The sequence below is a fragment of the Ochotona princeps genome, chromosome 1, assembly GCF_030435755.1.
Source record: "Ochotona princeps isolate mOchPri1 chromosome 1, mOchPri1.hap1, whole genome shotgun sequence".
Lineage (NCBI taxonomy): Eukaryota > Metazoa > Chordata > Mammalia > Lagomorpha > Ochotonidae > Ochotona > Ochotona princeps.
In genome coordinates, this window is record NC_080832.1 from 70,318,609 (window position 1) to 70,346,488 (window position 27,880).

General features: G+C 45.6%; 1 protein-coding gene across 1 annotated transcript; it reads left to right on the plus strand.

Annotated features, from left to right (window-relative positions):
- The first annotated feature begins 1,167 nt into the window (after positions 1-1,167).
- On the plus strand, positions 1,168-27,676 carry UBE2J1 (ubiquitin conjugating enzyme E2 J1). The gene is made up of 8 exons (XM_004580386.3): positions 1,168-1,406; positions 9,668-9,741; positions 12,734-12,865; positions 16,270-16,354; positions 16,624-16,729; positions 18,276-18,405; positions 20,356-20,478; positions 27,322-27,676. Exons 1-8 carry the CDS (start codon positions 1,376-1,378, stop codon positions 27,598-27,600), a joined length of 960 nt encoding a protein of 319 aa, XP_004580443.1. The 5' UTR covers positions 1,168-1,375; the 3' UTR covers positions 27,601-27,676.
- The last annotated feature ends 204 nt before the right edge of the window (positions 27,677-27,880 follow it).

Consider the following 27,880-nt stretch of genomic DNA (forward strand, 5'->3'; position numbering starts at 1 on the left):
TTGCAGAGCCGCGCCAGCAGACAATGCTAAGTGGTGCACTAGGCGAAGATTCAGCCCCAAGAAGGTGTGAATGAGGCAGGCAGCGCATTGGAACTTGGGTTTCATTTTTGCCATATCTTGGCCAATCTGGTTGTCAGTTTACTATTCAGAAACCACTATGGAATGGTTTAAAAGAGCCTATCTAATTTTAGATAGTCTTCACTCTTTTTTCTTTCCAATTTCACTCTACTAGATGCCAAGAAATTCACTTGCAAATCGAGACTGTTACCTAAATTCACTATATGCAGATGGATTGTGGTGAACTTCAACAACAGAAAGTAAGTCAAACCGAAGTGTTTTTTTGTTTTTTAAACTCTGTATTCAGTAAAATCCTTGCCCATCCTGCTGAAGACTTATTCCACCTACAATCCCTTCCTTTCCACTCCAGGCTGCCTCTTTCCTGGGGCCCAAGGTCCTCGCACCCCTCAGCCTTCCTGAGGCCCCAGTCCTGTTCTTTTTTCGCAAATTCAATGGAACCTCTGACTTTTCTTGATGGGTTTAATTCTTTTTTTTAAAAAAATCTCCTGTAATATCTAAAACGGTGTCTTTCACCGAATCACATTATCTGAAGAGAAAAAAAATCCTATAAAAATCCTACTCATTCTCCCTGTCTTCCTCTCTTCTCCCTGCTCCTCACCCAGCTAACGGGGTCTGCAAACCGTGCCTTCTCAGACCCAGCACACCAGAGCGCGGGGCAGCCGGGTTGCGGGCGCTTTTGCAGCCAGGGCTCAAAACCCATTGCGAGCTCCGGAGAGGCCGAGGGGTCCCAGACCTGCCCGCAGCGCGCAGGGCCGGGGCCACCGACCCGGGCACCCCGGGGAAGGGCGGCCTGCTGCGGAGCTTGGGGCCAGGGCGCGGGAAGGACGCCGCAGCCGGCTCTTGCAGATCCCGGGCTCAGCTTTGCGGGGCAGACAAGCGGCCCGCGGAAGGACCAGGCGCCACGAAGCGACTGCCACGTCAGGGCAACTTCACAAAACCCGGACGAGGGCGGGTGACGCAAGCCGGGCGGCCGTGGCGGGGGTGGGCCCGCGGCCAGAGCGGGACGCTGACCTCTAGCCCCGGCGCCAGGTTCAGGAAGCCCCGGCCGCCGCCGGCGCCTGGCCAGCCCTCCGGGAGGCGGGGGAGCTGCGGAGGAGGCGGCGCCTTCGCGAAGCCCGCGCCTCGCCCGCCTCGCTCGCGCCCTCACCACCCCGCCTGCAGTCCGGGCTGGGCTGGGCAGCGTCTGCGGAGCTTCCCGGGAGCCGGGCCCATTCGGCCAGAGCCGCGCTGAGACCCGGACGGCGGTGGAGCGGAGAGAAGGTGGCAGCGAGCCGGGAGGCCGGGCCAGCGCCCTGCCATGGAGACCCGCTACAACCTGAAGAGTCCGGGTGAGAAGACGGGGCCGGAGGGCGATGGGCAGGCAGGGCGGAAGGACCTTGGTTTCTGGAACCTGACACCACTGTCTTACCTCGGCCGCCGCTCGGGGTTCGTCTCCCGGTTTCGCGCTCTACGCGAGTCCGCCGGCTGCTGGGGAGGTGCAGGCCGCAGGGCGGGGCGACGGGCAGTCACCCGCTGCAGTCACTGGGACCTGCGGACGCCCGAGCTTCTGCCTTTCCTCCTTTTCGTTCCGGAGAGCTGGGGTCATCATCCCACCCGCGAGAGCAGGTGGAAAGATGATGTGGCAGTGGGATGGTGGTCCCTTCGTGTACCTGCAACCCTAGCACCGTCGCCACCCCTCCCTGTTGCTGCCTTAAGCTGTTTGCTCTTTGACTCTCACATATGGGTATTTGCTCATTTAAAATATTTTCTTTGCGGCATTTGGTATGAATGGAAGTTCAGGCGTAAAGGAAATGCTCAGTAACTAGACCACTTAAGCAGGGAGCTAAAAAACCTGGTTGGGAAATGCACTGGAAAGCTAACTATGATTTTTGTCAAACTGTCCAAGATGCTATAGATCTCTTAGTCACAGAGATTGTCTTTCCTGGGTTCAGTATCCCTGCTTCCTGCTCATTAGCTCACCTGCCTCCGGTTGTCTTCTGGTGCTTTAGAATGACCCTAGAAACTCCACAGGCCGGCATTAGTGACGACTGGATCAACTCTTGCAGCTGCTTAAAATTTGTTTCCATACAAGTGGCTTCTCAATAGGAATCAGCTGGACTAGCATCTTGAGCCTGATTTTGAAAAATATTTCGGAATAGGCACAGATTCTAGAAAAGCCTGAGGACATTGAATGGAGTTGGCTTGAATGCTTTTAGGCGAAGAAATGGTCCTAGGGATCACTGCCTGGTCTTTGGCTATGATTAAACGTAGAAATGTCCTTAGGTGTCAAAGTATGTAGAATTGCCCATGATATTTTTTGGGGGGAGGCATAGGCTCCTTAAAAAATCCAGTGAAAGCTGTGGGTTGTAGATTCAAAACTCCCCTCCTCCCACCCCATCTAGTAAAACCTTTTGGGGGTTGTTGGGACCATCAGAAGAAAAGAAGAGCTTCACTTTTCAGGTCAGATGGTAGAATGAATTGCTTGGGTTGTGGTAGATTGAAATAAAACCATTTGGCTAGAAACATATGGCGACTCTTTGGTCACATGGTTCCTTGAGAACAGAGAAGTGTTGATGGAATTTTCAGAGAATGATGCAGGCAAGTGGTCCGGCTTGGAATTGAGAAGAAATAGGTTGTCCCAAGAGGTTGTTGTCAGAAGATGTTGCTCAGTGTTGATGGGTTACTGTTGCTGAGACCGTGGTGGTAAGCCCTTGGTTCTCCAAGCTGTGACTTACTGTTGGCTGCCTGAGCTCTGGCTGACGTGCTTGTAGTTTCCTCTCTTGGGTTTCATTTCCTCAAAGGTGGTATTACTATTCTAAAAAAATAAATAAATAAGGGCCCGGCGGCCTGGCCTAGCGGCTAAAGTCCTCACCTTGAAAGCCCCAGGATCCCATATGGGCGCCGGTTCTAATCCCGGCAGCTCCACTTCCCATCCAGCTCCCTGCTTGTGGCCTGGGAAAGCAGTTGAGGACGGCCCAATGCATTGGGACCCTGCACCCGCGTGGGAGACCCGGAAGAGGTTCCTGGTTCCCAGCATCGGATCGGCGCGCACCGGCCCGTTGCGGCTCACTTGGGGAGTGAATCATCGGATGGAAGATCTTCCTCTCTGTCTCTCCTCTGTGTATATCTGGCTGTAATAAAAATGAATAAAAATCTTAAATAAATAAATAAATAAATAAATAAATAAAAATAAAAAAAATCTTTTTGACATTGACGATTTGGGGAGAAGGTGAATTAGAAGAGATACAGGATTTGCAGAGTAAAAATGCCTTTTGTTTTCTTCTCAATCCTGTAATATTTTTAGAATAATGCCCATATAGAAGGAAATGTAATGTAAAGAACCTAACCCCTCCTCCCTGTGTGATGTGGGCTTGTCTTAGAAGTGTGGATGGGAAATTTAAGTAAGGACAGTACAGACAACTAACTGGTTAGGGGTCTGGGTAATGGGGATAGTATATCTGTTCATTTCATAGGAAGGAAAACTTTGTGATTTTTTGTTTGTTTTTTGGAATGGGCTTGTGATTGTAGGTGGAGCTGTGCGGAAGGCCATTCTAGAAGCCTCTGATGAGCCATTTGGTAGTTGTCTCTGAATGAGGCTTCCTGGTCCCTGCGTGCTTCCATTGTGGGTAAGACAGAAAGATCTTACAGTACAAAGGAGGGAGACCTATGTAGAAAGAGTTTCCTGTGGCAGCTTTTCATAGAAGGGCTATGAGTGGTGGCTGCTGGGAACACAGAAGGTACCATGACCTCCACCAGGATGCAGGGAGTATCCTTTATTTGTCACTGGTGGCAACTGCATCTTTTTTTTTTTTTAAACAAGGTTTGTTTTTATTTGAATAGTAGAGTTATAGGTAGAGAAGAAAAGAGAGAATCTCCCATCTGCTTCCTAAATGGCTGCAGGGGCCAGAGCTGGGCTGCACTGAAGCCAGGATCTCCCATGTTGGTGCTAGAGGCCAGGCACTTGGGCCATCCTCCACTGCTTTGCCTGGTCCACCAGCAGGGAGCTGGATCAAAGTGGAGCAGATGGGACTCGAATCCGTGTCCATATGAAATGCCAGTCCCACAGGAGGAGGTTTAGCTTGGTACGCCACAGCACTGGGCCCAGACACTTCATCTTTGTGCCAGTCTTTATCAAGCTTTAATGTTCAACTTCAACCCTTCTCCCAAGCTGCAGATACATAGAATTTACAGGGATCTGAGGGTCTTCACCCAGACTTCCCATTCATTGGCCAGGGGAAGGAAACAACACAAAACTGATTTTCTCTACTTCCCCAAACTTGAATCTCACTCCAGTGATTGGATAGCACTTAGGCACCCATGGGAGTCACCTTTGATTTCATGGTTCACCCTGTTCTCAAATTCTGTCTTAAAGTACATAGCACACACACTCATGTGACATACAATGTGTGAACACATAGAGACACACATAATGTAATCAGTCACTATCACCACCAGGCCAATTAAAACAAAGCAAAAAGTGATTAGATTACACTTCAAATGTCAACTGGAAAAAGTTTCCATAGCTTCCTGATAGCGTTCAGAGTAAACTGGCTTGGCCCCCGGGCTACTGCTGAGTTGACCCTTACCTTTCTCAGCAGCCTCATCGCCCACCACTCATACTCCTTTGTATTATTTACTTATTTATTTATTTATTTTTATTACAAAGTCAGATATACTGAGAGGAGGAGAGACAGAGAGGAAGATCTTCCGTCCGATGATTCACTCCCCAAGTGACCACAACGGCCAGTGCTGTGCCAATCCGAAGCTGGGAACCAGGAACCTCTTCCAGGTCTCCCATGCGGGTACAGGGTCCCAAAGCCTTGGGCCGTCCTTGACTGCTTTCCCATACCAAAAACAGGGAGCTGGATGGGAAGTGGAGCTGCCGGGATTAGAACCGGTGCCCGTATGGGATCCTGGCGCATTCAAGGCGAGGACTTTAGCCACTAGGACATGCCACCGGGATTGGGCCCTACTCCTTTGTATTTTAGCCATCTGTTGATTTTGCCTGAACTGCCTCCAAGTGGAACTGAGAATCAGCGTGTTCCAGCTTTGCTCACTTGTCTGCCTGATCACTGTTGGAACCTCTTCTTGGAATGCCTTCTCTTTGATCCTTCCAAAGGTCCTGTGGATTCTTCAAGCATTTTTCAGATTCAGCTTAGTTCACCGCCCCTAGTCACAGGAAGGTTGGTCCCTGTTCATGCACACAGTTGATCTGGCTTACCATATTGTGTTGTGATTGCTTTCATGTCTTTACTCACTGTGAACTCGGGGTGGGAAGTCGGTTATGGTCATTCTTCTAAAAGTCAGACATTCTTCAGGTGTTTGTTGAATCTTTTTTTTTTTTAAAGATTTATTTATTTTGATTGGAAAGTCAGATTTACAGAGAGGAGAGACAGAAAGCTCTTCCATCTGCTGGTTCATGCCCCAAGTGGCCACAGTGGCCAGACTGAGCCTATCTGAAGCCAGAAGTTTCTTCTGGGTCTCCCACGTGGGTGTAGGGTCCCAGGACTTTGGGTATCCTCGACTGCTTTCCCAGGTCACAAGCAGAGAGCTGGATGGGAAGCGGGGCTGCCGGGACATGAGCCAGTGTCCATATGGAATCCTGGCGCATGTTAGGCAAGGACTTTAGCCACTAGGCTACTATACCGGACCCTGTTTGTTGAATCTTTGGCAGGGTTTTCCTTAGCAGGAACATCTTAAATGTTTGCTCAAGTTCCTTCACTGTAGGAGTACAAAGAGACAGTGGTGTAACACTGAGTTTACGTTCTCTGTGTCCTGCGCTTCATGTGTGCTTTGAGAATTGATGGTATCAAGATACTTGCTTTCCAAGAGAAATTGATGTGTGGGAGGTAGGGACCTGTAAAGGATCTCTTTATTTCCAGCTAGATGTTAGCTTCAAGCCCCAGTGTAAATCCAGTAAGATGTCCTGGATGTATGAAGAATGCTAATGCTTGGGCAGGTGCCAGGGCTCAATAGGCTGATTCTCCACCTTCAAGTGCTGGCATCCCCTCTGGGCACTGGTTCATGTCCTGGCTGCTTCACTTCCCATCCAGCTCCCTGCTTATGGCCTAGGAAAGTAGCCCAGCAGGATTGCTCAAGTTCCTGGGAGACTTAGAAGAGGCCCCTAGCTCCTGGTTTCAGATTGGCTCAGCTCCAGCAGTTGTAACCATTTGGGGAATTAACCAGTGGATGGAAAATCTATGCCTCTCTGTCTCTCCTTCTGTTTATAAATCTGACTTTCCAATAAAAATGGATAAGTCTTAAAAAAAAAATGCTAATGCCTAGGCCCAAGGAGCCCAGAGTTCATACCCAGAGTGACTACGTAGCCTCCATAAGAAGTAAGAACAAGGGGCTAGTGTTATGGTGTAGTGGATGAGACTACCACCTGTAACACCAGCATCCCATAGGGTCACCAGTTTGTCTCCCTGCCACTCTGCTTCTGTCCCACTGTCCTGCTTATGGCCTGGGAAATGCTCCCTGAATCTTTAGACTCCTTGCAACTCATGTGCGAGACCCAGGCCTGGCTCCCAGCTCCTGACTTCGGTCTGGCCCGCGGTTATTGTCACCTGGGGAGCGCACCAGCAGGTAGAAGCTCTCTCTAATACTGACTTTCAAATAAATCATTAAAAAAAGAGAGAGAGAGAGAGAGAGAAAGGAAGAACTAGAGCAGGCCCGTAGGTATCATCTCTGCCTTTCATGGCACAGCTTATTTTCCCGCAGTAAGGGTCAGTGGAATAACCTTGCAGAACATGGTTTGGAACTGGGTGGTGAGGGGTCCTCTCTAGCCAGGTGGAAACGAGAGGGGCGTATCGGGAGGAGCTACTGCACTCTACCCTGCTTGCCAGGCAGCGCTTTGGACTTTCCCCATTCCGTAGCAGTGATTCTTCCCAGGAGCCAGGGAGCCGTGTCCTAAGCGGGCTACATATGTCTGGGGTGTGGTTTTGAACCAGAGAGAACAATGAGAAGGCCTGTAGCCCAGTCCATTGTTCACACTAACAACTGGTGGTCTGGGGAAGACGGAGGGGTGAAAAGGAAAGGAGTAAGAAGTGAAGAAATTACTGTCTGCCATTTGACAAATGTAAGCATTGAGCCACAGTAAGGTTAGATGACTTGCTCAAGGACTTAGAGCTATGAATGTCACAGTCAGATTTTCATACAGCTTTACCTCCAGAGTCCCTGTTCTTTTCCACTACAACATTCCTAATATGTTATTTCTGGACAAAGCACAGATTATGAAAACACTAGACTGTCTTACCTTCTGCTTGGCTGCGTGGTTTTAGCTCTCACGCGGTATGTGCTCTGTGGTCTATGGGCTGAAAAGCTCAACATCTGTAGTTGTTGAGGCAGTGATTATTCCTTTGCAGGGTTGGTATAGATGTATTTTTATACTCATTCTTGCACTTTCATACATATTTCATAATGTTGAGTTATATCTATTGGGTATTTATTATTATTTTTCTTCTCTCCTGTTGAATTTTTTTAAAGATTTATTTTATTTTTATTACAAAGTCAGATATACTGAGAGGAGGAGAGAGAGAGAAGAAGATCGTCCATCTGATGATTCACTCCCCAAGTGAGCGCAACAGCTGGTGCTGCGCCGATCCGAAGCCAGGAGCCCAGAGCTCTTCTGGGTCTCCCACATGGGTGCAGGGTCCCAAGGCTTTGGGTCGTTCTTGACTGCTTTCCCAGGCCACAGGCAGGGAGCTGGATGGGAAGTGGAGCTGCCGGGATTAGAACCAGTGCCCATATGGGATCCCAGCGCATTCAAGGCGAGGACTTTAGCTGCTAGGCCACCATGCCAAGCCCCTCTCATGTTGAATTTAGTAGAATACAGATAAAGCAGAGAAAATGTGAAGAGGCTATGGGAACGTAAAATGTAACTTCTTCAACTTCATTGTGTTCAGTCATCAGATGAGAGAAAATGATCTCTTTAAAGTTTTTCATTGCTGAGTGTTGCCAAATTTCATAACAGCTTCCATGATTTCACACACACACACATTTCAAGTAATATTAAATAATAAGAATGATGTTTTTAATGTGATTTGAACCCGGGGTTTCCAATCCTTGTTTCCTAGGACCCCTTCAGGAGTGAGTTAATGTGGAAGAAAGTAAATAGCGTGTAGGCCCTTATGTGCCGCCTGTTCAGCCACAGCAGTTCCCTGTTATTTATTTTGCACTTTGGAGTTTTCATTAAACAAAAGGTTTGATTTTCTCATCTGTTAAGTAAGTTACAGAGACAGGGGACCGTGCCAAGGAGCACTGGCATCCCAACTGCCATTCTTTTGATCCAGCTCCTTGCTAATGCACCAGGGAAAATGACAGCAGTTGGCCAAGTCCTTGGACCCCTGCACCCTTGTGGGAGACCTGGATGAAACTTCTGGATTCTAGTTAAGGCCTGGCCTAGCTCTGACCCTTGTGACCATTTGGGGATTGAGCCGGCAGATGCAAGACCTCCCTTTCTCTCTTTATGACTCTGCTTGGGGAAGGTGGAGAATGCCGGACTGGGACACACCACCTCAACCTCCAGGCAGAGGCAGAATGGGCTACAGATTGCCCAGGGAAGGGGGTCTGGGGACGTGTTGGAGTGGAAGTGGCTGAGGGCATGTTTGACACCGGAGGAAGGACTTCTGAGGGTGTCCTTGGACTGGACTATTGCACTCGCAGGTAGGTGAGGGAGCTGAGATGGTGGTTAAGAGGGGAAACTGGAGAGTCTGTCTGGGTCAGGCCAAGGCACCTGCCCATGTGGGAGACCTGTGTTGGGCCAAGTAGCATTGCATGCTGGTGCATGCAAAAGCTGGGACTGTGAGTAGGCTGTGCTAGGCTGGGTCAGAGCACCTTTCCGCATGAGCAAGATCTGGCACTGGAGACAGGCCCAGTAGGGGAACTCTTGACCTGCTAGACTGTAGCTTCCCCTGTGAGTATGAGTGCTGTGGGTGGACTGGGCTGGGCAAGGCTGCCGCACCCATTGGCATGCATTTGGGCTTGGTTTGAGGGGGCGAGCCAGACTGAGTTAGGCTCCAGCATCTGCTGGTACTCATGAGAGTCAGAATGGATAAGGGACAGGACAGGTTAGACTGGGCACCTGCTGGGTTATATGCAAGTTGGGTCTGAGGTGGGCAGGCTGGGCTAAGCTGTAGCACCCACTGGTGAGAGGCGGAAGCTAGGGACCTGCGGAGGGATGTCACCATTCACTGAACATGAGCTCCAGAAGCACATTTTTAAAAAGGGGCAGTCGGACTGTCTTCTTGCTGAGTGTCTAGGTTTTCTCATCTGGAAAGTGGGGATCAAAATTATACTTATCTAATATTTTGAGGATTGAATTAACATAGTATGTAAATGCCACCACTTGGAAATATGCACAAGTATTTATTATTTTAAAATGGAGTCATCCCTCTATACCTGAGTCAAGGCGTGACTCTTTGAAGTGCCTTGATTGTGACCCTTGCCTCCCATGCAGTTGTTAGTTACCCTCTGCTCGAGCTGCCACTGTACATGTCTGAGCTGCGCGTTTGCCTTTGAAGTAGCAGATTTTTCATTAAGCCTGTTGGTCTGTCTTAATCACTCAGGAAAGTGTATTTTAAATGTCTCTAATTTGTGCGCTTTATTTTAGCTGTGAAACGATTAATGAAAGAAGCAGCAGAACTAAAAGATCCAACAGATCATTACCACGCACAGCCCTTGGAGGTTAGTTTCCTTTTTTTTCCCCACATATATTTTAAGACTTCAATATTTAAAACACATTTCTAAAAATTGCTTTGCTTTTCCGTTGCTTTGAGCCATTACAGATGTGTTTGATGTAGTTTACTGGTACATTTTATTTCCTGTGGTTCGTGTGTATTTCACTGTTCATTCACTTTCAAAAGAGCAGATCCTGGTCCATTGACAAGGGTTATCGATGCTAAGGTGGTGTTAGGTCTTGATTATGGGTGTGAGGATGGAATTTGGAAGCCCCAGCCACATTCAGGTCTGAGGTTTTGTGCCGATGTCTTTTGCCCTATTGAGACTTCTCATCTATAAAAGGAGATAATTTAAATTGGTTTCATGGTTATAGTGAGAATAAAGTTGTAAGAATGTATGTGCAAGTATGTTACAAGTTAGAAACTACTTGTTAATTGTAAGGTGACATTAGCAGCAAATGTGTTAAAGTTAATCTGAATTATACAGTCATTTAAATCCTTTCAAAAATTTATTTCCAGTTAATCAATCTGATTTGTGAGTATATAACAACACTTAAGTTTTGTTGTTGTTGTTGAAAAGCAGAGAGAGAAAAAGAGACACAAATCTTCCCTCCCTTGGTTGACTTCCCAAATGCCCGCAACAAGTGAGGCTAGATCAGGCCAAAGCCAGGAACCTGGAACTCATTCCGGACTCTCCTGTGGCTGGCAGGGACCCAGCTCCCTGAGCCATCACCCTGCCGCCCAGGGTGCACATCTGCAGGAAGCTGGGATGAGAAGTGGAGCTGAGACTTGGAGATGGGTTGTACGTGTCCCAAAAGACATGTTTGTTTTAAATAAGAAATTCATTTTCTTTTTGATAATGTTTACATAGTTGAGAGGGAGACATACCCATGTGGACCACCGATTAGGGTGGGGAGGGTTGAGGAATGGGGGAAAGTGGAGGAGACAACTATTTCGTTTCCTTTCTTCTGGTATCTGGTTAAAGTGGAGAGACAAGGGTAGAGGGCCTCTCCCAGCAACCCAACTGCATCAATCCCCAGGAATGGGGAATGAGCCACCCCATGTCATCCCAGGGTCCCCGATGTGGAGCATGTTCCAAATACTGCTTAAGTGATTTCGATAGTTCTAAGATGCTGTTGATTTTGTTGATCCAAGGTTGAAGAAATCCTTCCAAGGTCCATTTTCTGACATAGTCCACCTTAGAGTATTGATTTATTCTAATGCTTGCTGTCAAATCTTGTCCAGGAGTTGTCCAACTTGTTCTGCCTGCCATGGTACTAGACGTCCTCTGCAGGCCTCAATTAACTGGCTGTCATGTCCTCCCTGAACATGCCTACTGCACAAGCCTCAGCCTGCCTGTGCATGCTGTCAGTGTCCTCTGAGCATGCCTACTGCACAGGCCTCAGCAACTATGGAGACCCAGTTCTGACACATGCACTCTATGGTCAGACCATAGATCCTGTGATTTTTCCTGTGGTTGGAGTTCTGAGTCCAGTGATCCACTTGGGGAGTCCACAGAGAAACCTCACCAGAGGTGATTCCAGCCTGACTCCTGTGTGTGCTAGCCAGAATGAGGTCTGGCTCACTCCACATCAGCATGGCCCTCACCCTGTCCTGGCTCCCTCACATGTTAGTATGCTATGGTTTGGCCTGGCTTGACCCAACACCCAACCCTGACTCACGTGCTCACTATTAGGAGTGATGACCCACCAGGGGAGTTCCCCAAGTTCCTCCGCTAGGCCCACTCTCGTACCAGATCTCACGCTTGCCCTTACCTGGCATAGTCTGACCTCAGTGTCAACCTTTGTGTGTGCTGTTGATTGTTGTGGCCTAGCCTGTCTCAAACCCAGTTCTTGGGTGTTCCTGCAGATGATACAGCCTGGACCATCCTGCCTATTCCTAACCCCAGTACCCACGAGTGTTGTTGAGTTCCATGGTCATGCCTACCTCAGCCCATCACCACCCTCAGCCCTCGAGCAAACCAGCTGGTATGGCAGTCCCACAGGGGTGAGCCCATGATCCCCTACAAATCTGCTTCCAGACCCAGTTCTCTCATGAGCTGGTTAGTGTCACGGCCTAGCCGTGATTCATACCCTGCCCCGATTCTGACTGGCAGGTACTGTGGTTGAGTCCTGCCATAGTTTTCACATGTGCTTACAGGCAGTGGTTAATACCAACAATCCCAACTTGGGTCTCTCACGTGAATGAGTATATTGGTTTGGCCTCAGAAGGTCCTCCAGTTTCCTACCTCTAAACCTCATATGTCAGTCCCCTTGTTTACCTGCAAGTGCAGCAGTAGCCTGGTTGGTGACAGTCCCCCAGAAGTCACTCCTCACCTGTCATGTTCTCCTTCAGCAGTCCTTCCCACACATCTCCAGATCTGCTTCCCTTTACAATCCACAACCCTCCGTGCCCTTGAGAGCACAGATTCCTAAGCCCAGTCCTCCGGTGGTATTCATGCTGCCTTTGGGCCCTGCCTGCCCTGCCCACCCAGGGCCCATATGCACTTGTGCATGGGTCCCTAGACCCTGTCTGCTGACATGCCAGCGTCTGCCCCCCACGTACAGAATAGGCCACTATGCTGGCACACTGGTATAGTTAACACAAATTTGGCATTAACCAGGCCCAGGATGCCCGCCAGCTATTAGCTGATTTTCTCCCAGCAGTGTAACACTTGCCTAGGTACAGTGCAACCTAGGCGGTTGCCTACAGCTGGGCATCTTAACTGCTGAGTTTAATGCAAACCTAATGTATTTGCTTGAAAAAGACTTTAGTTCTTATGACACAGGAAAGCTAGGTTAAGCAGCTTTATTTTCAGCTTTTATTTATTTATGCATAGCTTTTATCCCTGAGACATCCTGTATATTCAAAACTGTTCTAACAATAATAAAACATTTAATTTTTCTTCCTGAATACAATTATTTCTGATAATCATATTGGTAAAAGTGACCTCACTTTGTAGTGTTACTGACTCCTCATGGACTGTTGTTTTTGTTCAGGACAACCTTTTCGAATGGCACTTCACAGTCCGAGGGCCTCCAGATTCTGATTTTGACGGAGGAGTTTATCATGGACGAATTGTGCTGCCGCCAGAGTATCCCATGAAACCTCCGAGTATTATTCTCCTAACGGTAAGGATGCTTGGCTCTTTGGAACACTTATTGATCAGCCCCTTTTGCTGGCTGCAAAGAATAGTCAGGACATACATTTTCATCAAAAAGTAGGTAAAACATTGTGGTTTTTTTTTTTTTAATTCTCCAGATCCTGGGACTATAATTTTCCCTCCCCAAATAATTTCTAGGAAGCTGATGTCTCTTAAATGGGCTAATGATACCAATGGGTGGGTTGTTAGGATTCAGTGAGTTAAGGTGTACAAAATGCTGGGCATAGTGTGTGGCGCGTGGTTAATTCTCAGGGATAATGTTATTGTACTTCGTAGTTACATCATCTTCAACTTCCTGCCTTTCCTACATTCTTCTCTTTACTTCCTTTATCTTCATAGTGACAATAACAGTACTTCCCTCATTGGATTGATACGGGATTACTAGTGCTAATTTCTTTTTTAAAGATTTATTTATATTTAAAAGGCAGATTTTATAGAGGAGAGAGAAAAGGTCTTCTACCTGCTGTTTCACTCCCCAAATGACTGCAGTGGCCGGAGCTAAGCTCATCTGAAGCTGGGAGTTAGTTGCTTCTTCTGGGTCTCCCAAGTGGGAGCAGGTGCCCAAGGCCCAAGGCCATCCTCCATTGCTTTCCTAGGCTATAAACAGAGAGGTAGATGAGAAGTGGAGCAGCCAGAACATAAACTGGCAGCCATATGACATGGCAGGTGGAGGATTAGTGTGCCATGCCGCAGCGCCAGCCCCATGTGCTGATTTCTTGTTTTTGATGATGTTTGCGTAGTTGAGAGGAATGCATGCCCATGTGGAGCACCGACTAGGGTGGGGAGCGTTGAGGAATAGGGGAAAGTTCTGTCTCAGATTTTCTTGCCATCTTTACAGATCTTTTTTCCTTATATATATATATATTTTTTTAAAGTCAGAAATTTTTTTTTAAGATTTATTTTTATTACTAAGTCAGATATACAGAGAGGAGGAGAGACAGGAAGATCTTCCATCCGATGATTCACCCCGCAAGTGACTGCAACGGCCAGTGCTGCGCCGATCCGAAGCTGGGAACCTGGAACCTCTTCCGGGTCTCCCACGTGGATGCAGGGTCCCAAGGCTTTGGGTTGTCCTCGACTGCTTTCCCAGGCCACAAGCAGGGAGCTGGATGGGAAGTGGAGCTGCCGGGATTAGAACCGGTGCCCATATGGGATCCCAGCGCGTTCAAGGCGAGGACTTTAGCCACTAGGCCATTGCGCCAGGCCCCTACAGATCTTTTCTTCATGTGAATGAAAACTTTTGATCCAGTTTCTCTTGTGAAGATTTCCTTTAATTATCTGCTAGCCTTGCAAAAACAAAGAAAAACCCATAAAACCTTTTCAGGAAAAAACAAAAACCCTTTCTGCATCCTAGCACTTCAAAGCTGTCACTGTTTTTCTCTTGGATAACCTCTGTGCACCCTTCTGTGGTTTGCTCTGTTGCAGTCTGACTTACACCCTAGCATGGTTGAAATGCTCCCACACCGTCTCAGTCCCACGGCCTTTCTTCATCTTCATTCTGTTCTGTCTGCTTTAAACATACGATGGGGTAGCCAATGGTGAAACAAGATGTATTCACGTTGAGTTCGAAACTCAGGCTCCTCTTTACCTGGACTTGGCGTATTGCAAAGAGCGTCATCTTAGAGCCAGTAAACCTGGATTCTGACCAGGACTCTCTCCATTCCAGTGCAGGCAGACTACACAATATTGTTGAAATTCTGTTTCTCACCCTGCCAAAAGGAACGTTGTATGAAGTGCAGATCCTCACACGATCAAGTTGCTCTGTGGACTCCTGCAAGATGCTTAGCCAGGATTGGATGTTCCTGAGGATTGCGCCTGTGGGCAGGCAGGCTGGAGCGGGATCCTGGAGCCACCCTGCCCTACCACAATAATGTGGACAGCCAGGCAGCCTTGGGGGTGGGAGGTGCTGGTGGACGGGGAACGTTGGTGGTGGCAGGAGGTGGCAGCACCTTTTGATCAATGAGTAGAGAAATAACTCAATGGTTAAAGCCATGGGATGGTGACATTGAACACACTGGCTGAGAACCAGCCCTGCCCTCTTCATATTCAGTATTGGACTCTAGTTCCGATTCTGTCTTTCAGAAAGTCTTCCTCAACTTTTTTTTAAAGAGGATTTATTTTTATTGGAAAGTCAGATATACATAGAGGAGGAGAGAAAGAGAGGAAAGATCTTCCGTCCGATGATTCACTCCCCAGGTAGACGCATTGGCTGGAGCTGAGCCTGTTCCAATACCAGGAGCCAGGAGCCTCTTTCTGGTCTCCCACGCAGGTGCAGGGTCCCAAAGCCTTGGGCCATCCTCGACTGCTTTCCCAGGCTACAGTTGAGAGCTGGATGGGAAGCAGGGCTGCCAGGATTAGAACTGGTGCTCATATGGAATTCAGGCATATACAAGGTGAGGACCCTAGCCGCTAGGATACAGCGCCGGGCCCGTTCCTCAACTTTCATTGAATAAATATTTGTTAAACAGGTCCTTACTGGTCCTTTGGGTGCAGAGTGACTGAATTAGTCTCTGCCCAAATAGTACATACTTTCTAACTTCATCTCTTTTTTCATGTTTCCTCCTAAAACATTTCACAAGTTCAGACTTCAGCTGCTCTTCCTTGTTGCTGTGACATTGCTTCAGTGATCACGTGTGACGTCAGTGTACCTACATTGCTACCTGCCTGCTGGGTACATCAGCAGCTCTCCTAGAGACGTCAGACACATGCCCAAAATCTTTACCTCTGATTGGCATTTCTGTCTTGTCAAACAGCATCATTCTTCTGAAAGTCATTTCTGTCTCAGATGCCTTTCTCTCCATGCCTTTGATTTTATCCTAGCCTCTTATGTCTTCTCCTTAAAATACTTTACTGAGGGGCTGGGGCTGTGGCATAACAGGCTAAGCCTCTTCCTGTGGTACCAACAGCCCACAGGGGCACTAGTTTGAGTTCCAGCTGCTCCACTCTGGTCCAGCTCCCTTGTCATGGTCCGGGAAAGGAGCAGATGATGGCTTAAGACCTTGGGCCCATGTGGGAGACCCAGAAGCTCCAGGCTCCTGGCTTCAGTCCAGCCCAGCTCCAAATGTTGCAGCTGTTTGAGGAGCTCTTCACTATGCATAGGATAGTGCCTCCACAAGTGTTCATATTTAAATTTCAGTTTTAGAAAGATGCTGTAACACCAAAAAATAACTTTTATTATTAAGCACCCAACAGATACGTTGGGGGCATCTATAAGGAACCAATCTGTGCACCCCTAGAGTTACATTCTTTGAAAGATTATTATCACTTATATGTGAGTCTGTAAAATATGTTTGTATTTAGAAAGTATATATGTAAAAAAGTAAAGAACAATAATACATGCCTGCAATTTTTCTGAACTTCTTTATTGCTAAGGCTAATGGACGATTTGAAGTGGGCAAGAAGATTTGTTTGAGCATCTCAGGACACCATCCTGAAACCTGGCAGCCCTCTTGGAGCAGTAAGTGTTCATTTATAGGGGTGGAAGTCACTCTAACTCGGTCAGTCCCTGATCCTAATGAAGTATAGCGTGCTTTGTAGACTGAAGGTATTTTTGGTCATTGATTAGATGTTGTAGAATAAGTAACACAAATGCTTTCACATGTCTGGATTTCTGCCCCCATTTTAATGCAGTACTGCTTCTGTGAAAGCCTCAACTTTTCTTCTCTTTCCACAGTACGTTTTCTTTCTTTTGAACCACTTAGGCTGACCTTTGCATTTTCATTTCAGTAAGGACAGCGTTACTAGCCATCATTGGGTTTATGCCAACAAAGGGAGAGGGAGCCATAGGTTCTCTAGACTACACGCCTGAGGAAAGACGAGCACTTGCCAAAAAGTGAGTTTTACATTGCGCTCTTTGTTGAAGTCTGATTACTCGTGGAGTGATGGCTATTGGGAGATGAGTTTGTCTTCTGCTTTGCCACTCACCTTGTGGACTATTCTGGCTCTTTGTTTTGTGCTAATTTCCTTGGGGTGGGGAAAGTCAAGAATTGACTTCATGTTGTTGAGTTTTTTAGAAGCGGTAGGTAGACTTACTTACCCTCCTGCAGTGGGGGGTGTTGGTTCCTGGAATGCAGTTTGGTCACTGGTCTCCACTTGGACAGTCAGAGGTAGTAGGGAATAAGAAGATGTGAGATCGTCCACGATATTAAAAACTCGAGGGCAGGGAGTAAACCCACTTAACGATGTTGTATCTGTACAGTTTACCTAATGGCTAGCTCCATAAACAATCTGGAGAAAACAAGATTTCATCCAGTTGTGGGCCCAGCACAGTAACTCAGTGGCTAAATCCTTGCCTTTTGTGTGCCAGGATCCCATGTGGGCACTGCTTTGTGTCCCACCTGCTCCATTTCCCATCCAGCTCCCTGCTTGTGGCCTGGAAAGGTGGTCAAGGACAGTCCAAAGCCTTGGGATCCTGCATCCATGTGGGAGACCCGGAAGAGGCTCCTATAAAAATTAAAGAAATCTTTAAAAAAAGAGAGACTTTGCTTCAGCCACAGTAACATACTATATTTGTGGAAAAACTAATACTATCAAAACAGGCAGGACTCTAAGCTTACCTGATTTCTCAGTTAAAAGTTAGTACATCTTAAAGGCAAATTAAGATACAACAGATTCTTTTTTTTTTTTAAGATTTATTTTTATTGGAAAGGCAGATACACAGAGAGGAAAATCTTGCATACAATGATTCACTCCCCAGGTGGCTGCAACAGCCAGAACTGAGCCAATCTGAAGCCAGGAGCCAGGAGCTTCTTCCAGGTCTCCCACACAGGTGCAGGGTCCCAAAGCTTTGGGTCGTTCTTGACTGCTTTCCCAGGCCGCAAGCAGGAAGATGGATGGGAAGTGGGGTTACTGGAATATAAACCGGCACTCATGTGGAATCTTGGGACATACAAGGCGAGGACTTCAACTGCTAGGCTACTGTGCTGGGCCCCAAATTCTATTTTTAATTGGCTTCTTTATTGCTTTATGTTTTTTTCCTAAAAGATAGCTTGAGGTTTGTCATGAACTTTTCCACAGGCTTACAATACACCTGGAAATAAATCTTTTAAAAAAATAATAATACACCTGGTATGTATGATTTTGAGTGTAATAGAGAATTTATATGTTTTGTCATTGTGCAAATCTGAAGTTTAATCTCCTTCATATAGTTCATTGAGAAAAAAAGATTTAATCTACTACCTGGACTGTTTTTGATGCCAGCCTAACATATATACTTGTGTCAGAACTGTAATTATTGTCTTATCTAAAGCACAGCATGTGGATGAATGTAATGTAAATTGCCCAGTGTTCCTGTCTTAATCATTTAGTGTTTGAGTCTCAAATTTAAATTAACGTTCAACTATTTGATTTTTAGTCATGAAAAAATTGTTTCCTACCAGATCACAAGATTTCTGTTGCGAAGGATGTGGCTCTGCCATGAAGGATGTCCTGTTGCCTTTAAAATCTGGAAGCGATTCAAGCCAAGCTGACCAAGAAGCCAAGGAATTGGCTAGACAGATCAGTTTTAAGGTATGTACATTCCTGAATAAATTGTGATTACGCAGCCCTGCTGTTCACTGCTAAATTTTGGATAGAGAGGAAATCAATACATGTCTATTGAATAAGGTCTTAAAAATGAGATTTCTTATCACGAAACTCGTAATTTACATTCACAAAGGTGATACAGTATAGTCTTTGAACTTGGGTTCTGAGGTCAAATCCTCACTTTGCTTCTTAATAATAATGTGGCCGCAGATGCGTTACTTAACCACTTTGCACCTTTTTCTAATCTTTAAATAGTAATGGTATTGTTTCATGGATTGTTATGGGGATTAAAGGAGTTAATGTATGTATTTCCTTTCAAGCTGTGGTGCTTAGTCAATTCTAGTTGTTGGATGCAGTGTTTTGGCATTGTAACCTCAGCCTCTTCTTGGGACAGCCACATGTGGCATGAGCAGGCCAGGTCAGGGCCTGGCTGCCACAGGTCAGATTCAGCTTCCTGATGAGGCATCTGGAGAGGCAGCAGAAGCTGGTCAAGTGTTTGGGTTCTTACCTACCCAAATAGGAGGCCCCGGGTGGAGTGCCTGGCTCCTGGCCTCGTCCCGGATGTTGTGTGGAAGTAGGCAGTGGATGGGAGCTCTGTCACTCTGCCTTTCAATAAATGACATTTCTAGAAATACTGATATTTCTGTGGAAACATAGATATGATAGATATATGACAATTATATAGACAATAAGAGATTATTAATAGGAATGTAGATATTATAGAAACATAGATACGTAGAAATACTTTTTTATTATAGAAATACAGATAATGAGAAATAACAGTCATCTCTAATTCCGTTCTCCGAGAAATAAATACTCTGCATCCTAATGTTGTGGTATAGCTGGTTAAGATGCCCTCTATGATGCCGGCATCCCATATGAGTGCTTGATTTGGGTTCTGGCTATTCCACTATAAATCTGGCTGCCTGCTGTTAGTGTCTAAGAAAGTGGCAGAAAACAGGTCAAGTGCTTGGACCCCTATCGCCTGTGTGGGAAATCCAGGTGCAGTGAGTGCAGGCTCCTGGCTTCAGCCTAGCCCAGGCCTGGCCTTTGCCGCCACCTGGGGTGGTGAACCAAAGAACATCTCCATCCCTGTCACTCCTTTTCTCTCTGTAACCCTGCCTTCCAAATAAATAAACCCTAAGGGGAAAAAAACTATGAATTAATATCTCCCTCATATTTTCGGAATATTTCGCTAATATTTTTTCTGCATACATTTTGCCCAAATATTGAAATTTTATACAATGTTTTAATATTTTAGGGAGCCACACTCATATTTCTGGGATTTATTTAGTTCCACAGAAAGGTCAAGCTGAATTAAACAAAACACTGTATGCTTCCTCGTGTCTGCTCTTCTGAAGCCTGACCCATGTGTGCAAGCCTTGGGAGAGGGCTGCTCAACCAGTGCAGGCTGCCTTGTTCCCTCTCGGGGTTCCTTTGGCATTGATAGTCTGCAGGCTGGAAGTGTGTCATCCACCAGAATTGTTTAGGATTTCAAAACAAGTGTAACATCTGTTAGCTAGCCTGCCATTGAATCTGGGGCCATACATGAAACCTGTTCACATTCCCCCTGCAGACATGGGAGTCTTTACAGTAATGTGGGATAAAAATGGCTAATAACTCCCCATCAGTTCATGTCTGGCTTTGCCTAAAAACTGCACAAAAGACTTTGAAAGTTTTGGAGGCTTTTCAGGGCTATGGATTGTGAAGCATGGATGTTGGTTTTTGTCCCTCATCACGTGTAGCTCTGTGAGAAGAAGGATTGTATAAGCTCCTTCCTGTTAGTACCACAGTGTTAGACACCAGTGCTCACCGAGTGATAGTACGTGTAAAACTAGCCATTACACTCAATTCAGGAGAGGAGATTCAGTGGGCTGTGGGTCCTTCTTGTGCTTCCTCCTTGCTGTAACACTGCTCTGGGCGTGCTGTTTACAGGCGGAAGTCAATTCAGCAGGAAGGACTCTCGCTGAGGATTCCGACCTAAACCACTCTCTGTCACTGAATGGTTTACAGGATGACGTACCTCCAGCATTCCAGGGTGCTGCAGCCAGCACATCGGTATGGCTTTTGGTTATTAATGTTATATGGATATTTACATTATTATTTGAAAATCTGCATTCTCTTTAACAGTTTGATTCTGAGCCAGCTGTCCTTGAACGAATTATATTATTATATTCAGCAAATTATTCATGCTTTCCAGACCTCCATTTTCTTTTTTGTTAAATAGGATTAAGCCAAACAGTTTTTAAGTTCTGCGGTCCCTCCAGAATTCTGTGACTTCTCTGAAAAGTTAGTTTCAGTTCAGTGCAAGATGCTGAATAAAATAGCGTCTTAGAGAGTGTAGACACTATTTTGGGCAAGTTTGTTAAATTGCATTAAGGCACCGACTTTACTAAAGACCTAGAGTCAAAAATTTGCTTTCAACATGTTCTGATACAGTAGCCATTGGCCACATGTAGCCATGTAAATTAAAATTTAATTAAAATTAAAATAAAAATATGGTTCTTCAGTTATACCAGCCATGTGTCAAGTGCTGTATGCACAGACACCTGTAGCTGGTGCACGCTGTGCTGGACACTTAGATCTAGAACATTACTGTCATTGCAGACAGTTCTGCTTTGTAGCAGTGTCCAGTGAATAACTGTTGGCAGAATCAATGAATGCTATAGGTGTTGTTGCTGAATCCTAACCCAGAAAATATACATATATATATATATATATAAAAGTAGTAAGCCCAGAAGATCAGAGAGGCTAATGGAAAGAATATTACTTGATCAGTGCTAAATAAATAGGAATATTATGAAAATAATGACTACGTTTTCTCTATAAAAACTGAGCTGTTTTTTGGAGTCTTTGTGTTAACATTGATTGTTGTTCAGTGAAATCAAGTGAGACTCCAAGGCGAGTGAAATAATTTTAATTTTACGTTCATAGCGAGTGAAATGGTATTAATTTCCAGTCCTGGGGCAACGTCTTGCCATGAGCAGGAAGCACCCAGACGAAATAATATGTGGGGTTTTTATAGCAAGTATCTATGGGAAAATCAAAAGCTATGTGACAGTGAGCAAATACCTGATTAGGGGCTTATAGTGACACAAAAGAGAAAGCAGGCAATGAAAATTTACAATGCATAGGCTTGGGGTCCTGATCATATCACTTCAATGCTGACAGTAATAAAACAGCACGCCTCGAAAGTAGCTGTCTTTCCCGTAACTCTCAAAACTCCAAGATTCTCCCTATCTCCTGCCTGCCTCCTGGTCTTTCAGGAAGCAGGAGCTTTTTCTCCTAACAGCATGCAGGTGTCTCGTTGGAGATTCCAGACTTCCAGGAGTACAGGCACCTTTACAATTAACTGTTTCAATTGATTAAGTAGCCACATCTTTTAAAAACAATTATTAATAATTCATTCTCCAATTTATGGGTGACTTTAAAGGGCAAGAAAATGACAGTAGGCGCTGCTGGGCCAATACAGACTTGCCCTTTGCGTTAGAATTCCTTACTCAGCAGCAGACTGAGTGGTCGTGAGTAGCTGCTGCTGGTGCGACAGAGGACTGGGCATGGCAGAGGACCAGAACAGGGAGGACCAGCGGGACTGAAGGGGAGGCCTGACAGAAATGTGTAGGTCAATGGGGGTCCATCTTTTTCTCATGACCCCAGTGTAATTGTCTTAATTGCAGAGGAACATATGAGTTAGCTTTAAGGTTATTATGTTTTAGTTTGGAATATTAAAACTTTTAGATTGGTTTTCGATCTAAAATATTCTAATTTTTAATTTCAGTTTTTTTTTTTTAAATGGAACAATCCTATTACAGAGAAAGTGATTTTTCTTGTAGCTTTCAATTAGGCCAGTTTCTTGTGATATATTAAATTTTTTATGTTCAGATCTTCTTGTTATATATTTTAGGTATACCTAATCCAGTTCTCATTTACTTTGTAATTATGTATAGTCTAGCTCACTTCCCAATATGTAAGTTCCTTGGATGTTAACAGCTTGCTTTTGACCTCCCCACCATAATCCAAGTATCTGGTGTAGTGTCTTGTGTATCCTACATGTCAGTATGTATCTGTTGATTGAATGGATTAGTACTTTTAAAACGACTAAGAGGGGATGACATGGTGGCAAGTGGGCTAATGCTCTACCTGTGGCTCTGGCATGCCAGACAGAAGTCAGGCTGTGCCCCTGCTGCTGCACTTTGCTCCTTTCCTTGCTGTTGATCTGGGAAAGCAGAGGAGGGCTCAAGTCCTTCGGCCCCTGCACCCAAAGGAAGCCCTTGACTTCTGGCTTCAGACTTCTCCAGCTCTGGCCATAACAGCTACTTGGGGAGTGAATCAATGGATGGAAAAACACTCTCTCTGTCTCTGTCCTATATCAATAATTCTGACTTTCAAACAAAAGAATAACTCAACACAACACTGTTCTTGCGGTGTATCAAGTTAAGCTATTTCCTCGAATGCCACCATCCCCTATCAGGACACACATATCAGAGTGTCAGTTAAGTTCCAAATGTTCTGCTCCTGATCCAGCTTCCTGGTGATGTGTTTGAGGAAGCAGTGAAGTGACGCAGGTGCGTGGGTCCCTGCTGGTCATGAGAGAGACCTGGACAGTTTCAGGCTGCTGGCATTAGCCTAGCCCAGTCCTGGCTTCCGCAGCCTTTGGAGAGTAAACCGGTGGGTGGAAGATCTGTTCCTTCCTCTGTCAAAGTGCCTTTTAAATAAGTAAATTTTAAAACAATATTGATTAGAAAATACTAGGAAAATGGGCAAAGAGATTAATAAGTTCAATTATAGTATACAAATAATGATGTTACCATTATGCTAGTACCTTTCATTTATATTTTTAATTTATTCTAGGCTTTGGATTCTTTTTCATAGGCATTGATCATTAATTGAGACCAATTTTGTTATAGTATCGAAAAGCAATAAATTATAATTTTAAGTTAAATCTTACTGACATGTACATATAAACTATCTAAGATTAATAATTTGGCCACAAGGGAAGTGATTGAAGCTTTGTTTTGATACAGGTAGCTGCCTTACATGCAAATGTGATACTAATTCATTGAGGTGTTGCACATCAAATCCCAGATCAACTATGCATTTTTTTTAGCCTTTAAGGAAGTGAGAGGTTGCCAAATACAGAAAATAGTCTAAATACAGAAAATAGCGTCAGACCATCTGTTACTTTTTGATGCTATCTATAAATAGAAAAGGGGACGGTGTTGTGGCATAGTCTGTAAAGTCAGCACCTGTGGTGCTGGCATTCCACATGGTTGCTGGTTTGAGTCCTGTCTTTTTTTTTTTTAAGATTTATTTATTTATTTTTGGAAAGGCAGATATACAGAGAGAAGGAGAGACAGAGAGAAAGCTCTTCTGTCTGCTGGTTCACTCCCTGGGTGGCCACAACAGCCAGAGCTGAGCTGATCCAAAGCCAGGAGCCAGGAACCAGGAGCCAGGAGCCTCCTCTGGGTCTCCCACCTGGGTGCAGGGTCTCAAGGATCCGGGCATCCTCTACTGCCTTTCTACGTCACATGCAGGGAGTTGGAAGGGAAGTGGAGCAGCTGGGACATGAACCAGGGCCCATTTGGGATCCTGGCGGATGCAAGGTGAGGATTCAGCCACTAGGCTATTGTGCTTTGCTCCGAATCCTGTCTTTTTGTATTCACGCTCCTTCTCCCTGCTTGTGACGTTTGTAGGAAGAGCAGTGGAGGATGGCTACCCATGTGGAAGACCCTAATGAAGTGCTCGTGGCTCCTGGCTTCAGCCTGGCCCAACCCTGGCCATCATGGCCATCTGGGGAGTGAAGCAGCATTCCATTATCTCTCTGTCCCCCTTTCTCTGTAACTCTGATTTTCAGATAAATAAATTAAAAAAAGGGAGAAGTACAGTTTATGTTCTTCTAATATATCAGATTTTCTGTTCTTTCCAGGCATTAAGATTCTGAACAAGCCACTTGGCTTTCTTGACTTTATATAAAAAGAACAAATAAAACTCATGCATTATTATTATTTTTTTAAAAAATCATTGCATATTACTGAGGACTTAATTATGACTCTTAATGCTTTCAATAGGAAACATTTTAGAGTTGAATTTTTAAAAAAAGATTTATTCGACTTGAAAGGCGGAGTAAAAGAGAGAAAGATCTTCCGTCTATTAGCTTACTTCCCAAATGGCCGCAATGGCTGGAGGTGAGCTGGTGCAAAGCCAGGAGCTTCTCCTGGGTTTTCATGTATGTGTAGGTGCCCAGTGGCGTTAGCCACTGCTGCGCCTCTAGGCACAGAAAGGAGTGGAGCAGCTGAAACTTGAATCTGTGCCTGCATGGGATGCCTTCTTACAGGCAGTGGCTTTCCCTCTTATGCCACAGTGCCAGCCCCAGATTATAGTAAATGATATACTAGATTATAGTAAATGATATACTAGATTATATCTAGTATCTAGTATACTAGATATACTAGATTATATCTAGTGCCAGCACTAGATTATAGTAAATGATATACTATCCAAAAGGCATCTGCAACATAGGAACCTAATTAAAATGTTGTAACTGTGTTATATTTCCTATAAGTATATGTGCTAAAATACCATCTACAGTCATTGTCTTAAGGGGTTGTTTTTCTAACCATGTTAATACAATAAAGGATACATACAATCAAGGATAGAAAAGTGGCCCCAGACAAAGTTACAAATATTTTTCAGTGCCTCTGAGAAGGATACATTAAATTAATGGAACTAACAAGCAGCTGTGTATCCTAAGTAGTTTCTGTCATTGTCCCAATTGACCACTAGTGCCAATTTGGATGTTATCCTCACTGTGGAGCTAAGAGAGCTGAGTCGTGGGTCCAGTCACTGGAATGGACTGAGGTTCCGCGCCTGAGGCAGCTTGTCACGGGACAGCCTAACAACATGTGGGGTGCAGCCTGACTCTTGTGCTCGTTACGGGACAGCCTAACAACATGTAGGGGTGCAGCCTGAGTCTTGTGCTCGTTGCTGGATTGAGAGCACCATCGTGTTTGTTTTCTTAATAGAATACATTCGCTGTGCTATGCACTTTTACCTCCTCGGCTGAGCCATGAGAAGAATGAGAGATTACAAGTGGAACGTTTCTGTCCTAGCTACTGTGAGTCACTTCAACTCAATGAGCATTTAATACTCACTTCATGACGATGTGACCTCATGAGAGGATGTGCTTGTTTCTGCTTTCTTCAGTGGGCAGGTGGTCCCGGGCACCCTGCATAATGGAAGTCCAAGTTTGTGTGGCTGTAATTCAGGATCAGCTCTGGTTTTCTTTCTCCTTCAGTCAGTGGTTCCTTTATACCTGTATTAGGGGTCATAACATTTAGTGGCTCCAAAGTGTAGTTTTAAGAAAGACTGTTTAAGGTATGTCACAGTGAGATGAATATCAGAGTCCAGACTCTCCTGCAGGTTAACTGGGACCATCAGTCTGCCTGTAACACTTATAGTGGAAGCCAGCACAAAATCCCCTTTTTAGCTTTGTAAAAAAGAATTTAAATTGCCTTATTCAGTTCTTTTTTCTTCTAGTTATTTACATTTTCTCTAATGGAAAATATTTTAAATGTTTTATTTTTAGTTTCCAAAGTTATTCTGAACTGAATAAAACCTGCACTCTTATTTCTGTTGGAAAGGATGTCTTTGTTGATTAGTGATGTGTACTCAGCAGACTAATTGCTTAGCGTTAGGGTGTTTGTATAAATAGATAGAAGTCATGTTTTGTATCACTTCTTTACTGTGTCATTGCCAGCTTTTTTTAAAGATTTGTTTATTTTTATTGCAAAATCAAATATACAATGAGGAGGAGAGAGAGGAAGATCTTCTGTCCATTGATTAACTCAGCAAGTGGCTGCAACGGCGGGAGCTGTGCTGATCTGAAACCAGGAGCCAGGAGCTCTTCCAGGTCTCCCATGCGGGTGCAGGGTCCCAAGGCTTTGGGCCGTCCTCGACTGCTTTCCCAGGCCACAAGCAGGGAGCTGGATGGGAAGTGGGGCTGCTGGGATTAGAACCGGCATCCACATGGGATCCTGGTGCATGCAAGGCGAGGACTTTAGCCGCTAGGCCACCTTGCTTGGCCCCATTACCAGTTCTTTTATCTGTAACCCACACTTAAGGTTTGGAGTTACTTGATACCATGTGATGATACTGACTGCCCAGTCACTGCAGTGATAGAAGGCAATTGTCACTTGGTGCTGTGAGGGGCAACCATTGTGCCAGGACTGAGGGTACGTTGAATCCCACATGATGCCTCCAGACTTGCCTGAACATGTACTACAGGAACTCTTGACACATAGAATACCCTGTAGTAAGGAAAGGGTCTGCCTGCATTTGGGCCTGGTTCATCGAGTGGTAACTGTGGGGAATGGTGAGCTTGGTTTGAAAGCCACACCAGATTTTCCCAGCACTGTTGCTGTGACCAGTGGACAGCTCCCCAGCGCTTCCTGTGCTGCCTGTTTGCTGTCGGAAGCACACTGATACAGTATGAAGAGACTGGAAGAAGCCTGCTTCGTACAAGGCACCACTCCTGAGAGCTGCTTTTTGTTGTTGTTAATGTGGCTAATTTTCAAGCTTCTTCCCAAGTGCCCTCGTGCTTGTGCCTGACAGACCCTGCTGGAGGGTAGAAAGCCACCTGTGTGGGGCATTGGGAAGCTCTGCGCTTGTTTTACTTGTCGCTGGTAAATGCCTCCCACCTAATGAGTCCTCAGAAAATCGTGCTGCCTGCCTTTCTGGGGGGGTGGGGAGGATGGGTGTTGATAGGCGCCGTGTTCCACATCATTCTTGGGAGGTTTCCTTCCTATTTGGTGCTCTGAGATTCTATGTATTCCTGAATAGGTAACAAATACATACATAAATTATCTTTGCCATTTTCAAACAAAATTTCTCCAAATTTCCTAGCTTGGAGTCCAGAATCCCGTGGCGGCGTCCGCCCCACAGCCCGCACAGCCTGCAGCCAGGAGCGCGTCCTTGAGTCCCCGCCAGCGCCGGGCCCAGCAGCAGAGCCAGAGAAGGCCGTCCTCCTCCCCCGACGCCATCCCCGGCCCGCAGCCCAGAGTCAACCACACTGACCACGGCGGCTCAGCTGTGCTCATTGTCATCCTGACTTTGGCATTGGCAGCTCTTATATTCCGTCGAATATATCTGGCCAATGAGTACATATTTGACTTTGAGTTATAATATTGTTTTGTGACTTCAGAGCTGTGACTCACTCAACTGCTTCATTAAACATTCTGCATTGGGTATAATCTAAGAATTGTTTACAAACAGATAATTTTGTATTTACCCTTCATTCCTTTTTCGATCCTTATAAATTCAGTATAAATACAGCTAGACATTCAGGCTGTGTCCGGCAGCCACAGAGAAGCATACTGCTGCTTAGCTCACAGGGCTGGGAGTCACGTTGCTCGCCTCGCTGTTGAATCTGCTTGCCAGGGAGGGAACTTCTTGTTTCTCAGGC